This window comes from Anolis carolinensis, chromosome 2, assembly GCF_035594765.1.
Source record: "Anolis carolinensis isolate JA03-04 chromosome 2, rAnoCar3.1.pri, whole genome shotgun sequence".
In the NCBI taxonomy this organism is placed as follows: Eukaryota; Metazoa; Chordata; class Lepidosauria; order Squamata; family Dactyloidae; genus Anolis; species Anolis carolinensis.
Window position 1 is genome coordinate 269,387,457 of NC_085842.1, and position 15,285 is coordinate 269,402,741.

The following is a 15,285-nucleotide window of genomic DNA, read 5'->3' on the forward strand; positions in this document are numbered from 1 at the left end:
ATTTTATAAGAAACTGCTTTTATTCTGATGCCCAACCAAAATCTTATGCATGTTAATAATAAAAAGGTCCAACTGTGTTGAATGCAACGTTCTATCAATTGTATATCAAGCAAGTAACCTTAAAACTAGTTTTGTCTGTATGAGGAATAGAAACAAGGCAAATTATTTTCAAGAGGAAATTAACCGTTTCAGGAACCATAAGTGCTTCTGCCTTACTTGTTGTATTCAACCACAGCTGATGTTCTTCGTAATTCACTGTTCGTACATCTCTCCACATTTTTTCACATCCACTAAAATCAGCAAATCACCATAAAAGGAGAGCATGAAGATCAGTAGAGGATTGTGTCAAAAATCTGTGTAGTGCATGGTCCCATTCCCATTGTGACCGGCCATCAGAAAATTTCCAGAAGAATGTGACAAAAGAAGCACATTCCCCAGGTTTCCCCACACATTTGGTTGAGAACTATACTATCCCTCTTTTGCTGGAAATATCACAACATCCCTATATACTTAGACAAAAGGCAAAAAAGCAAGTGGAAGTAACATACAGCCATCATAACTTGCAGCCAGTAAAAATCTGTTTCACCTTTGTGCATTATAAATAATACTGCATTGTTGAATGGAAATGTGAAGAAAATTCACAAAATCCTGTGATGTATTCTACAGTGGGACTGAAGGTATTAGATTATGCTCCAAATTCACAAAATTCTATGACGTATTCAATAGTGGGATTGAAAGTATTAGATTATGCTCCAAAAATATTTCAAAAACTTGTGCACATTTTGACTGTAAGAAATGCTCACAACAGTCACAAGAGAAAATCAAACAAAAACAGTTAAAACAAAATGACACTAAACAAATTTAAGACTTTAAAAAAGAGAAAATAATCAAGTTAAAAATTGGTTTAATTGAAGCATCCTGCAAACCCTAAATTTAATTATTACTTCAAACTCAACTGAACAAACTGAATCAATGGGACTTACTAAGTGACCAGTTAAATGGTTGGGTTAAAACCAAAAACCGAATGGAGGTCTAACTAAAATATTCAGTGCTGGGAAGACATCAGATGCCTCACCAGATGAGAGGCATTTTGAAGGACATTTCTACTGCAGAACACACTTTCTGGTTACTATCTGACTCACTTGGGACAGGAAGGGACTCAAAGATGATGATGGCCAGTTTGGTCCCAGTATCTGAGGAACACAGTTGGGCAATGACATACATAAGGTCCATCAGATAGCAATAAAAACAAAGAACTACAGGGACAGCATCAAGTCCACTGATAAGCCAGTCTCTTTTCTCCATTAAATGTCATCTGAAATCTGTGACATTCCCATGAAGGAGGAAGGGATTATTTCTGCATTATTTCAGCCCTTCAGAGATGTCACTAACTTTTCAACTCTCCTTTCCTGGAACTGTTTCTATTCCAGTTGGTCATTATAAGAGCTAGGGACAGGGTTTGTTTATTTCCTTCCTTGTCCAACTCTGTTTCATACTATCTCTTTTAAGTGTGATCTTTCTAAGTGGAACTGGAAAACTGCAGCTTTTGAGGTGAACAACAGAATTTAAAAAACATCAACTCTATAAGTATTGCCATCAGGAATGAGAATATAGAGTTTTCTTCATCTTATATTATTCGATATTTTGTCATGTCTCATGGGATTTGGTTGTTTATTTTGTTTTTAATGGTACAAATTATGGTTGGCTTTGTCATTAACTGAATGGGTAATATATTTACCTCTGCTGGATGTTTCCTGGATGAATGGCTTCCGGAGGAATTCTCCAGGGACAACTGACTCTTCCTCCAGGAAGGCGTTTAAAGTCAAACTGGCAGCAGATTTTAGGATCTGGGCCACAAGTGTGAGGAACGTCATAGCTATAAAAAGGCATCATGTGGCAGAGAATATCCGTATTAGATCCCAAATCTAGAATTAAAATAAGCAAGATAAAGATAAAAAGAAATGTTCCTTTCTATATCATAAGACTGGCCTAGATAGACTATTTATCATAATGTTTTAAATTAGTTCAATAATCTACAGAATTTTCAATTTACCAACTCTTTTGTGTGCTCTTCTGCATATAATCTTTTCCAGCAGGCCTACCAAGTCAACTCTGAATTGTGAAATTTGGATTTGCATTCTACTTTGTCCTTTTGACCATGTGGTTTGGTTATGTATTTTATAGTGGTGTTTTGATACATGTACAGTATTTTGTTGTAGGAGAGGTGGGTAACAAAATTTGTTGTTATTGTTGTTAAGTATTATTATCATCATTGATATCCTAGAAGTCTATTGCCAAAATACAAAAACCTCCACATGCACTATGTGTTTCATTTGGTCTTTCTCAATGAGGAAGAACCTGCTTCATCCCTGGACTGCACAAGTCTTTGTTTAATCAATTTTATAGTCTTCAATTAGTAGCTAGGCTAGAGACAGGGCCAAGCTCATGGATTCCTTTCTCCACGTTCCTATGCATGTTTTTAAAGGGCTTTGTCCTTACTGCTAGCCACTGACTCCTCCGCTCCTTTAATGATGTAGTAATGGAATTCTGTGAGGGAACTTCCTTTTAAGTTTGAATTGCCCTGGGAAGGCCATGCGGTCTCCACTATTTTAGTTCTTCTGCACACTCAGTTTCTGTGCGCACTCAGAAGAAGACCTACAAGCCACTCTAAACACCTTCGCAGAAGCATACGAGAAGCTCGGCCTCTCATTGAACATTGAGAAAACCAAATTGCTCTTCCAACAGGCACCACCTAATCCCTCTGCAATGCCAGGAATACAACTTAATGGTGTCAAATTAGAAAACGTTGACCATTTCTGCTACCTTGGCAGCCACCTCTCCACAAAAGTCAACATCAACACTGAAATACAACACCGCCTGAGCTCTGCAAGTGCAGCATTTTTCAGAATGAAGCAGAGTGTGTTTGATGATCAGAACATCCGTAGAGATACCAAGGTGCTTGTTTACAAAGCCATTGTCCTCCCAACCCTACTCTACGCCTGTGAAACGTAGACGGTCTACAGACATCACACTCAACTCCTGGAGCGTTTCCATCAGCACTGCCTCAGAAAATCCTGCAAATCTCTTGGGAAGACAGGGGGACAAATGTCAGCGTGCTTGAGGAAGCAAAGGCCACCAGCACTGAAGCGATCCTCCTACGCCATCAACTCCGCTGGACTGGCCACATTGTCCGAATGCCCGATCACCGTCTCCCAAAGCAGCTACTCTACTCCGAACTCAAGAACAGGAAATGTAATGTTGGTGGGCAGGAAAAGCGATTTAAAGATGGGCTTAAAGCCAACCTTAAAAACTGTGGCATAGACACTGACAACTGGGAAGCCCTGGCCCTTGAGTGCTCTAATTGGAGGTCAGTTGTGACCAGCAGTGCTGCGGAGTTCGAAGAGGCACGAATGGAGGGCTTAAGGGAGAAACGTGCCAAGAGGAAGGAGCGTCAAGCCAACCTTGACCGGGACAGCCTTCCACCTGAAAACCGATGTCCTCACTGCAGGAGAACATGCAAATCAAGAACAGGTCTCTTCAGCCACCTAAGAACCCACCCCCAAGACACCAAAGATGGAAGACAATCCTCCTCGAACTACGAGGGATTGCCTAAGACCTAAGAGTTCTTCTGCTTTCTTTCTCCTTGTGAGGACGCATTTTGCCTTTATGTAGGCAAAATGTAGTTGAATTGGCTTTTTAAAAACCTTCTACCTCGTTTAGAAGATGAAATTTAGTAAGTTAGCTAAAGACTTTTCTATCAAGAGTGTATTTCTTTTTACTTTAATAAATCTCTTGAACCTAAAGATTGACTCTGCAATCCTTAGCCATCCTAAAGGTTAAAAAGCTATTCCTGCTCACCATACATAAGTTTCTGCTGGTTACAGAGTTTATTCCTGGTACTCTGCTATATTATTGTGGAATTACTAACTGAGGGTTATTTTTGAGTCTAACAGCTCAGATTCCCCAACAGAACCCAGTATAGGCAGTCCCCAAGTTATGAACAAGATAGGTTCTGTAGATTTGTTCTTAAGTTTCATTTGTATGTAAGTCAGAACAGGTACATTTTTAAATGTAATGTCAGCCAAAATGTGTGTGTGTGTGTGTGTGTGTAGATTTTGAATAGCATAGGGTAGGATTAATACCACTGTGGTGTTTGTTTTGCTGTCTGTGCCCCATTCAGAAGATTTCACCTTATCTTCTGACCCTGTGATGATTGCATTTTGAAAGAATTGGCTTGTTGTTGAAACAAGGATTGCTGATAAACTGAAACTTCAGTTGAGACACTTTTTCCTGATGATAACTTATACAGGAGTGATTTTCTCTTTTTAGAGAACGGGCCTCAGCCCCGTTCTTAACTATGAGTTGTATATAAGTCGAACATCTTTAACTCGGGGACTGCTTGCAAACTGTTGCGTATTCCTGATAGAACTTAATTGTTAATTGGGTTTACATAATAAATTTGTTTTCTATCCCCGTAATCCGAGATTACAACTAGAAGGTATTTTTATGAATTTGATGGCAACCAATAGTTTTGCAGCATAAAGGCTATCATAATAAATCATCTGCTGTGCCTATGCCTCATAGGCCTGAATTAGCAGTGATACGTAAGTGTCAAGCATTCATATCAGAAAGTCATTTGCTGTATGTTGCATCCTACATTTTGCATCTCCATATGCTCCTATTGTTTGAGATGTACATTACAGTCAAATATCTCTCACTGACATGCAGTATCCAGATGGATTAATCAAAAGTATTTATGTACCCCAATGAACTTTCCAATGATGAATAGTAATAATAATAATAATAATAATAATAATAATTATTATTATTATTATTATTATTATTATTATATTTTTATTGACCTCTCTTCATGGTGGATTAAAAATTATTAAATACATAAACACAGCAAAAACTCTACAAATGCACACACTAAAACGTACCTCCATAAAAGTTACATACCAAAGTGTATCTCTATGAAATACATATTAAAACAGACAAAACAGAGATTAAACAAAGGACATGCATTAAAATTCATATTTATGTTTAAAGACTGTTTGGGCAGGCCTGCTGGTCTTCACTTGTGTCTTAAATTCCAACAGCTGATTTAGTTGTTGGAGCTCTACGGGCAGGTCATTCCACAGCCTTGGGGAGGCCAATGAAAATGTCCTCTGGGTGACGGGTTGCCAGTCGAGTTCTGGCTGGTGGGAGCAGATCCCCCCCCCCCCCAGAATTCCAAAGTGTGTGGAGTGGATTGTATGGGAGAAGGCGATTCTTTAGGTAACCTGGACCCAAACCATGTAGGGCTTTACAGGTCAAAACTATCACCTTGTACTTTGCCTAATTGGCAGTCAGTGGAGTGACTTTAGGATAGATATAATATGCTCACACTTACATGTTCCTGTAACCAATCTGGCTGCCCTATTTTGAACCAGTTGGAGTTTCTGAACTTGGTGCAAGGGTAGCCCAATGTAAAGTGCATTGCAGAAGTCCAACCTTGAGGTTACCAGTGCATGCACTACCAACTTCAGGTCCTCCAAATCTAGGAAGGGGAGCAGCTGGCGGATCAGGAGAAGCTGATAGTTAGCACTCCTGACCGTTGCATCTCCCTGGGTAGAATTTTGGAGAGACACATCGAGGAATACTTCCGAGCTACGAAAACAATCTTTCAGAGGGAGTGTAACCCCATCCAGAACTGGTTGACACACCTCCATCCCCAGATTAGGACCCTTGATGGATAGCACTTCTGTTTATAACCCAATGGCCTTTTCCACTATATTTATGGTAAATAAATCCCACCTTTCTCCCAAAATGGGATTCAAGGTGGCTATTAAAATCAAGGGAAAAACATAAAGATCACAACGCTACACACAGCTTTTTCTTCTCAAGGTTAAATGTTTCATCCATTCAGTCTTTAATACCTTTATCAACTTTGTTAAAATTGTCTACTCTTGAGAACAATAATAATAATAATTACAGAGTATTGCAAAATGCTTGAGAAATCTTAATTGTATCAACATTGTTAACAAAATAGGATAAAATCTAGCCTTCTTGCTAATGACAAGTTTTGTAATAATGATCTACAACACCATATATAGCTCTGGTTAAGAAATCTGCTTAGAGCTGTCACCACACTCATCGGGTCACAGATAGTATTTTAGGACAAAGAAAAAAGGGGGGAATCACATATATTATTAGATTTTTATCCCTTTATTCTGCATTATGTAAATCAATCACATGCAAGGGGGCCGGGCTGTGGCGCAGCTGGCTAGTAACCAGCTGCTATAAATCACTACTGACCGAGAGGTCATGAGTTCGAAGCCCGGGTCGGGTTAAGCCTCCGACCATTAATAGCCCCGGCTTGCTGTTGACCTATGCAGCCCCGAAAGACAGTTGCACCTGTCAATTAGGGAAATTTAGAGACGCTTTATGCGGGAGGCTAATTTACAACACCATAAAACTGCCAGCAAAACACGAGGAAAGGAATGCGGAAGTACAGCCACTACTGGACGGTGAAGCAACAGCTCCCCCTGTGGCCGGAATCGTGAAGCTGGAAAAAATGTTAAAAATGCCTCCGAGTCTGTCTAATGTATGTTATTTGTCAGTTGGCATTGAATGTTTGCCATATATGTGTTCATTGTAATCCGCCCTGAGTCCCCTTCGGGGTGAGAAGGGTGGAATATAAATACTGTAAATAAATAAATAAATAAATAAATTCTGCATTATTCTTTTAAATATGACTAAGAAACTTATCAAATCTATCAAATCTGGGTTATTGTTCATTACTTTGTTTAAAATTTTAAAGAAACAGAAGCCTGATTGATAGCACCTAATAATCTTGGTAGTCCATGGTACATAAAATAGACCAAAACTAACAACAAAAAGATTTTTTTGAAAGTTTTCAATTGGTCCCCAAATCGTATGAAAATATTCAGGATGCCATGTGCATAAAACAAACTTTGTTCACAATGAACCATGAAAAGCAAAGGTGACATGATCTCAGCTGCCCATGAGTATGGTTTTGGATTTTGAAATATTTCAGATTTCAGAAATCTGGATAAGCAATATTCAGCCTGTACCTACTTTGCTGCTATATCTAATAGAATTAAGAATATGGTGTTCAAAGAACTTGTTATTGTTGCCTTCCAGTCATTTCCAACTTAAGGGGAACAAAAGATAAATCTATTCCAAATGGGGTGGCCCTTGCCTTTTTGCAAGGCTGAGAGACTATGACTCTCCTAAGGTCATTCAGTGGGTTTCCATGGCCAAGATAAGCCATGACACCACTCAAAAAGCAAATTTACAAAGCAAATTCTAATTGTTTTATAACCACACAGAGCAAACAAAAAGAAAATCTTGCAAGTTGGATGGTATTAGCTTTAAATAGTGACAACGTATATACCACCAGCTTGTCAGTCCTAAATTGCCGCTTTTTGCACTTTATGTAATAGGACAAAGGTGAATTCAACATGTAATTTCTTGAAGATCACCGAGCATTTACAAAGTTCTGCAACCCACTTAATGCTCTTGTGACCTACAATCTGAAGATATCTAAGAGCTATATAAAAACATGTCAACAGAATTATTTTTCACTCTCAGTTCCCTTCCCCATTATGAACAGCAACAAAGAGTCTAGTGGCACTTTAAAGACTAACATATTTATTTGACATAAACTTTTATGTGTTGCAGCCAACTTTATCAGCTGAGATGGTGTACATCAAATAAAAGTTGGTAGTTTTTAGAATCATTCTTGGAGTGGGAATCATTGCTACCTCTATGGAAGCCCTCTATATGACTTTCACTGAATACTCAAGCTTAGAGGGCTACTCTTTAAAAAAAGTTCTCATTATTGTTTAAATAGCCTGTTAAAAATTTAGCTGCTTTTTGTTCTGTAGATAGAATTTTATTTTCCTGTGTATTGAGTGATTAAAATAGTAACTAAACTGTTTTTTTTAAAAAAAATCTGAATGCTACATGCTTCTCTTTTAGACAAAGTTGGAGCAGGGTTTAGAGAAAGGCAGCAAGGATAGTAAGAGGTACGAAGAACAAAAACATGAAATAAAATTAAAGTTCAGTTTGGTAAAAAGCAAATTAAGAAATTACATGATTAAAGTCTTTAAACACTTCAAGAGTTGTTACAGAGAGAAGAGGGCTGGTCTATTCTCTGCTAGATAGGACCAGGTCTAATGGTTTAAAATTACAGGATTTCCATTCAACTTTTAGAAAAACACTAGTTGCTTTTGAATCCTATCTTAGAAGATAGACAGGATACAAATTCAGTTAAATAAAGACAATTATTGACAGTAAGAGTGGATGAGCAATGGAACCAAGTGCCTAGAGAAGTAGCAGGATCTCCTTCTCGGGACATCTTCAGAAAGAGATAGGTAAGTACTTGCTCAAGAGACTTCACTGGGAATCCTGTATTAAGCTGGGGATGGGATTCAATGACTCATAAGGCCCATTCAACTTTATGTTTCTGTAACTCTAATCCACTACCCTGTACAATTAACTAAAAGTTGCCATTATATCATAAAATAAATTACGCAATAATTTCAAACTTTTATATCACCTAAATTACAGTTGCACACCACATTTGCATGTTTGAGTTTTGCAGATATGGTTATTCGAGATGTTCTCTCACATAAAACAGCTTTTCAACTTTTGCAGGAATGCTGCGGACATAATCTCAGAAAATGGAGAGAGCCCACCGTATCTATCAATTGCACCACATGTTTTTAACATGAAAACTTGTACACTGTGATTATGTGTTTTAAAACTCAAGGGTGTGAATTGTGGTGAGCAACAGAATGAGGGCCAGGGGTCAATTATGTCTTCACCCATCATGGACCACAGCCTCTCTCCAGCATACCTAAATAAGTAGAGTCCCAATTAACCGAGTTCTGATTAACTGAGCCTCTGTAGTATCCGAGGTGCCGCTGGGGGCACCCCTCCCTCTCCCTCCTTCTCTCAAGCAAAGGGAGCTCAAGAGAAGGAGAGGAAGAGGAAGGAGGAAGAACTCCAGAAGCACCCCGCGATCGCTGCAGCAGCAGCGCTCATGGGGTGCTTTCCAAGGGGTGAGCCCTTGCCGAGGGACGTCTGCCCAGATCTCCATTGGCCAGGCCCTTGCTGGGGGAGTTTCCTCCAGCAATGGCCTGGCTGAGGAAACTTTTTCCTCCAGAAAGGGCCTGGCCGAAGGAGATCCGGGAACACATCCCTCGGCAAGCCCTCGCCCCTTGGGAAGCACCCCACGAGTGCTGCTGCTTGGATAGGCCTCCCTATTATCCAAGCAGTTCGGCTATCCGAGATTGGGCCCGCCCCTTTATCTCGGATAACCGGGACTCTACTGTACTTCTATTTTCCTCAGCAGGTCTTCTCAACATGGTCATAGGTAGTAACACTGTGTCGCTTTCTATTGCCATTTCAAGAGGGACTGCTGAGAAAAACTGAGGTACTTGGGAAAACTACAGTGAAAATTACATTTTAAAGAAAAGGTCATAGGGGGCTTTAAAGGCTTCAAAAGTGGTACACATTCAGCCCATTCCTGATTTGTATTTTCATTTCTGATAGTTTGTTTTAGCAAAATCAGTAAAGAACTCTGTACATAAAGGAAATATATTAGTGTTATGTCACAGTGACAAATCTAACTTATTGCATGTGTGATATGTGCATAATTTCTACAAATCAGTTTGAAGTTACAAATTAATTTGGAAGACAGAAGCATAGAAGAATCATGTTATATCTTAAATATTCTGATTGAAGCAAAAGAACAGCTAGAAAACACTATTATTACAATGTTTGTTAATATATGGTCATGTAAAGAGTAATACATACCCCAATTCTGCCTCCAAAAAAATTCTAGTGATTTCTGGCTTGCAAGATGCTTTTTAACTGAATAATGAACTCTCTGTATGAGCATATTGGAAAATCCAGAACGTTTCAAAATATAAGCCATAGTTGGTGAATGCCCAAAGGGATCAACTGCCCAGCCAGATTTTGGGATTACTCCTGATAAAAGAAAATAAAAGGTGAAAGCATCTTAATTTCACATCATGCAATTAGAAAACATCTTTTCTTGCAGTTAACATCAGAATCTCAAAACAGATCTTGTGGAGGGGAAAAGGTTTTAAATTAGTTAATAAAGTTTCAAAGGGCTACATTTCTGTGCTCATTTAAACTGAAAGGAAGTCCCATTGTACTCAGTAGGATTTTGTTCTGAGTGCGCACGCACAGATGAAAACTGTAAATTACTTGTAAATCCTTAAACTTGGTGATTTGATTGTTGTTATGTGCCTTTAAATCAACAATTATTTATGGTAACCCTATTATAAGGTTTTCTTAGCAAAACTTATTTCCAGGAATTTTGCCATTGTCTTCTTGTAAGGTTGAGTTCATCCAGTCGGTTTCCAAAGCTGAGCAGGGATTGAACTCTGGCTTTCTGATATCTAGTCCAACGCTCAAGCTACTATACCACGCTGGCTTATGATGATTTGACTATTTGTATTTATTACACCTGCCCTCAGTGGGTAAGTAAGGAATAAAACCAAATCTAGTTTAAAAATAGTTGTTAAAGCAGTTGCTCTCAACCTGTGAGTCCACAGATGTTTTGGCCTTCAACTCCCAGAAATCCTAACAGCTGGTAAACTGGCTGGGATTTCTGAGAGTTGTAGGCCAAAACACCTGGAGACCAACAAGTTGAGAATCACTGTATTAAAGAATAGACTATATGTTCATCTCTTATATGCTATGTAACAATCAAAACAGTATATTGATCTAATTCTATTGTTAATTACCAATTAGAGTAAACCTGCTGAATCAATGGGATTTACATAAATGTAGAGTTACTTAAGATATGCAGGATTTACTCTGGTTAGAACCAGTTATAGAATTTAGTCCATTCCCGTGTTTTTAAAGTAGCCTTTATTTGAAGGCTCCTTTCTACGTGGATTTTTATTCAAATTTTAATGGAGTGCACATGGGAATATCCAGTCCATAGCTTCCTAACCATTATTAAGAGATTGACAGCACTCTCACATGCACATTCTTTTTTATCCAACTATTCTGTGACATTATATCTGCAAGTGTGTTACCCATCAAGAGTTCAAAGACAAATCCATTTTTACTAAAGCCAACATTAATTATATTTACATACTCTGATTAGAAAATGATGATTGATTATATTAATATTAGTATAGATGAGACCAAGGGAAACAATTAAAATTATTGCTGTTCGCAAATGTAGCTGCCAAAAAGAACTCGGAGAGAAGTAACTGTATTACTTATCCTGATCTGTAGCAGATAATCACTCTACATGTGTCGGTGCAAGTTGAGTATCCCTTATTCAAATATCTGAAATGCTCCATAATCCGAAATTGTACACATGGGTGGCTGAGATACTGAGACCCTTGCTTTCTGATGGTTTAATGTAAGCAAACTGTTTCATATACAAAATTATGCCAAATTATTCTGTTAAGTCTATCTTCAGTCTATGTGTAGTAAAAGGTAAAGGTAAAGGTTTTTCCCTGACGTTAAGTCCAGTCGTGACCAACTCTGGGGGTTGGTGCTCATCTCCATTTCTAAGCCGAAGAGCCGGCGTTGTCCATAGACACCTCCAAGGTCATGTGGCCGGCATGACTGCATGTGTATAAGGTGCAAATTAAACATAAATGAATTAATTTCCAACATCTTATTATGTGATTGCTAATATTCCAAATCTGATTCCCCCCCCCCCCCCCAGAATTCAAGCTTTTGGGGTAAGGGATTGTCAATCTGTTTTAGTTTTAGATTCATCCAAGTTTTCCGAGTGTTTTTAGACTGCCACCAGTTTCCACTACAGATCTGGGATATCATACTTTTCTATTTAAAATTTTGATTCCAAAGCAACTGTTACATAAATAAAGTTATGTGACTTGCAACTCCTGCACAAGCTGTAAATGGTAATCTGGTAATATGTAAATGAAAGCATTTCAGTGACAGATAACTCATCTCCTAACCTCCTGTTAATGAAACAGCAACAGTAATAAAACTGAAATCTCAAGATAAAATTTCCATGGAACTAACCTAGTGCCTTCTCTAGCCACTGGTGTCCTTCTATCAGCTGGTCAATTAAAGAAAAATAATGGGGTGAAGCTTCATCAGGCATGACCCATCCCCCAGTCACGATTTCAAACTGGCCATCTTCAATTAATCTGAAAAATATGTATACTGAACTTTTATTCATGCATGTAACTACCACTCTCATGCAGACATGCAACTATTGTGGGAATAAAAAACTGACAAATATACTTGGAACATGAGAGACATATTTAATCATAATATTATTTTGTGATATACAAGATGAATTATCTAAAATCTGTATGAAATCATTTAGTTAACATTGGAGACATTCATCCCAAATTCATTTAATTCCTAAACATACTGTCAGTTTCAACTAGAAATAAACTGAAGTACTTCTACTCAATTTTAAATTAGTCTTGAGTAACCCACAGGTTTTAACTAGGCTACTCCTAGTAAAACAACTCAACATCAAGACTGGTAATAATTCAGTAACAATAGCTATGCATGTAATTTTAAGCCAAACATAAAACACTTTTAACTCCTAATTGATTTTTCACAGTATAGGTGCACATATTCATTTATGATGATGGTTATTATTATTATTATTATTATTATTATTATTATTATTTTGAAATCAGTGAAAATAAGAACTGCCCCATATTTCAAAATGCAGATAAGTTGTTTATTTGCATCACCCCATTTTTGTGTGTTCTCTGCATACACTGAGGAGAAAGGAGTGGGTGTCCTCAATTTTGGAACAGACATAAGCATCTATCCGTTCTAAACCTCAATATGATAATAAGAAAACTCCTACAAATTCTTGGCAATTCATACAGAATTTGGGTTGTGTGGTCTATGTGCTGCTAATATCCCATTGACAACTGGATTTATGAAGCCAGACCAAAAAAGGGGCAAGGTGTTAGGTTTATACAGCATTTTTTTTCTTCAGCCATGCAGAGCAACAATTTACTCGGGTCCTTTTTTGTAATGCACACTTTCAAAACTGAGATGTGCATTGCATTTGATGGTGCATTACACTTCAGTAAATATGGTAATCACTACCAATCTCTACCACTACCAATCAAGCCCTGCTTGTGTGTGCAACTATGTGAAATGAGATGCCATCATTACTATTACCATTTTCTTTTTTAAAAAAACAAATAAATAATACTACAACAGTTGTAATCATTTTGGGAGGAAAGTGAGATGACCCACTGACAGTATGATTTGTTGTTGCTTTTGTGTACCTTCAAGTAGTGTCCAACTTATGATAACCCCGGGACAAACCAATCATAAGGGGTTTTTAACATAATGAATTAGAACATTTACATTCACTTAAATAAGATCATTGATGGATATTAACACAAAAATGCTGATAAAGTAGAATACTGATAATTTCAGCTTTTACCATAACTACATGAAAATGTGAAGCCCACTGCTGCATATTGATGTGTCACCATAACGCTACAGTGTTACACACAGGCTACAAATCTCTTCAGAGAACTGTATGCTCAGAAATAATGGTACCAGTTTTTACATAATTTTATTTTTCTCTGTTGTCTTAATTCATGAATTCTAATAATGATCAGTGTCAACCAACTTCACAAACAATTCAGACTAACTTGGACAGAGAGCTGACAGAACCATGATGATCCAAACCAAAAGTCTGCAACAAGTACTTCAATACTCACTGAGAAACCCCCTGCCAGCAGTTTGGAACGAAGACACACCAGGGCTGGGCAATCTGTGGCTATCCAGATGCCGTTAGACTGTGAGGTCATCAGTGTTAGCCAAAATAACTGATGGTCAGGTAAAGTGTAGTTCTAACAGTATCTAGAGGGCCATACAATTCCTATCCCTGTTCTAAGACAGGTGACACCATCCTAGTTATTTTTAAAAAGCTATCTAATAAAGGCCACATAAATTAATGGCAAACATGTGAAATATTAATGCAAGGAAACATTATAGCTTTAAAATATTTAGGATGAAAATTGGTTGATGTAGAATTAGACTAGAAATAGAAAAGTTAAGCCTTATCACTTGAAATGATGAACAGTGAGCTTATACCCACTTTGGGTAGATTGAGCACAGCTGTAACTGTTAGACCTTTGACAATAATACAACCACTCTTTAAATGGACCTAGGAACATGACAGAAGGGAAGGGTTTGAGAATGACTAGGAGTACAATTACCCTCAAGTGTGAATGCCATTTGCAAGACAAGAAGTGAAAACACTGGATTTAGACTTTGAAGACAATATGCTTGTAAAGGGTTACCTTTAGTTTAGTTTAGTTCTGTCTTTATCTTCTCTATTTCATTCCGTTTTGAAGGACATAAAATGAGAGAGCTAACTATACATCAGGAAATGTGGATTTAGGTATCTTAATTGTGATGGAATAACAAATTGGATAACTAATCCATTTTGAAGGACATAAAATGAGAGAGCTAAGGATCAATGAGGAAATGTGGATTTAGTTATCTTAACTATGATGGGATAACACTATGGTGGGATAACAAATGTCTGGAGTATGTCAACAACAATGTTTGAATTTTAAATTAGCTAAATTACTACAGTAGTTGCAGGTTGTCAGTGAAATGTTTGGGGTGGGAGTAATAATATTCACAATGTATTTTCTCTTTAAAAACACCTTCCACATACCACTTAAAAGTCTTGCTCAAAGTCTTTATACTTATACAGATTAGTATTTTAACATGAGCAGCATAACATTAAAAGAAATATCATGAAACTATGTTTAAGAAATGAAGTCTACATTTTGCTGTGCAGTAGAACACTGCAACTTATGAAAGTACTAATATTGAAAGCAACTACTGTAAATACTGATGTAGTTTAAAAGCATCTTTACAGCTTCTTGTTCATTGAAAGAAAAGATAAGCATGCAATAAGGAAATAAAATATTCAGACCTTTTCACAGCATCCTTTTTTTGACTATCTATTCCATCCCACCACTTTGAAAAATATGAAATTTCGGACCACATAAATTTTCTTCCCTTATCTTCTTGCAGTTTTATAACCATATTATTGAGAATATGTTGTGTCTGATCTCTGAAGTAGTCATCAAATGTTTTTAGCCAACCTGATAAAAAACAACAAATAACACATTAACCAAATTAAATAGAATACAGTTCACTGAAATTTCCCAGAAACAACTAACATAACATTTGCATTAAATGACTCTAATGCAAAAATTGTGGCATAAAATGTTAATTTTCTGG

General features: G+C 37.4%; 1 protein-coding gene across 1 annotated transcript in view; it reads right to left on the reverse strand.

The window, feature by feature from the left end:
- Positions 1 to 15,285, reverse strand: part of man2a1 (mannosidase alpha class 2A member 1) — a 92,662-nt gene that overhangs the window by 35,822 nt on the left and 41,555 nt on the right. Inside the window, exons 4-7 of the mRNA XM_008114007.3 lie at positions 14,975 to 15,146; positions 12,055 to 12,182; positions 9,829 to 10,002; positions 1,739 to 1,925 (exon numbers count right to left, since the gene is read on the reverse strand). Coding sequence (XP_008112214.1) covers positions 1,739 to 1,925; positions 9,829 to 10,002; positions 12,055 to 12,182; positions 14,975 to 15,146 — 661 coding nt within the window. The remainder of the gene's footprint in view (positions 1 to 1,738; positions 1,926 to 9,828; positions 10,003 to 12,054; positions 12,183 to 14,974; positions 15,147 to 15,285) is intronic.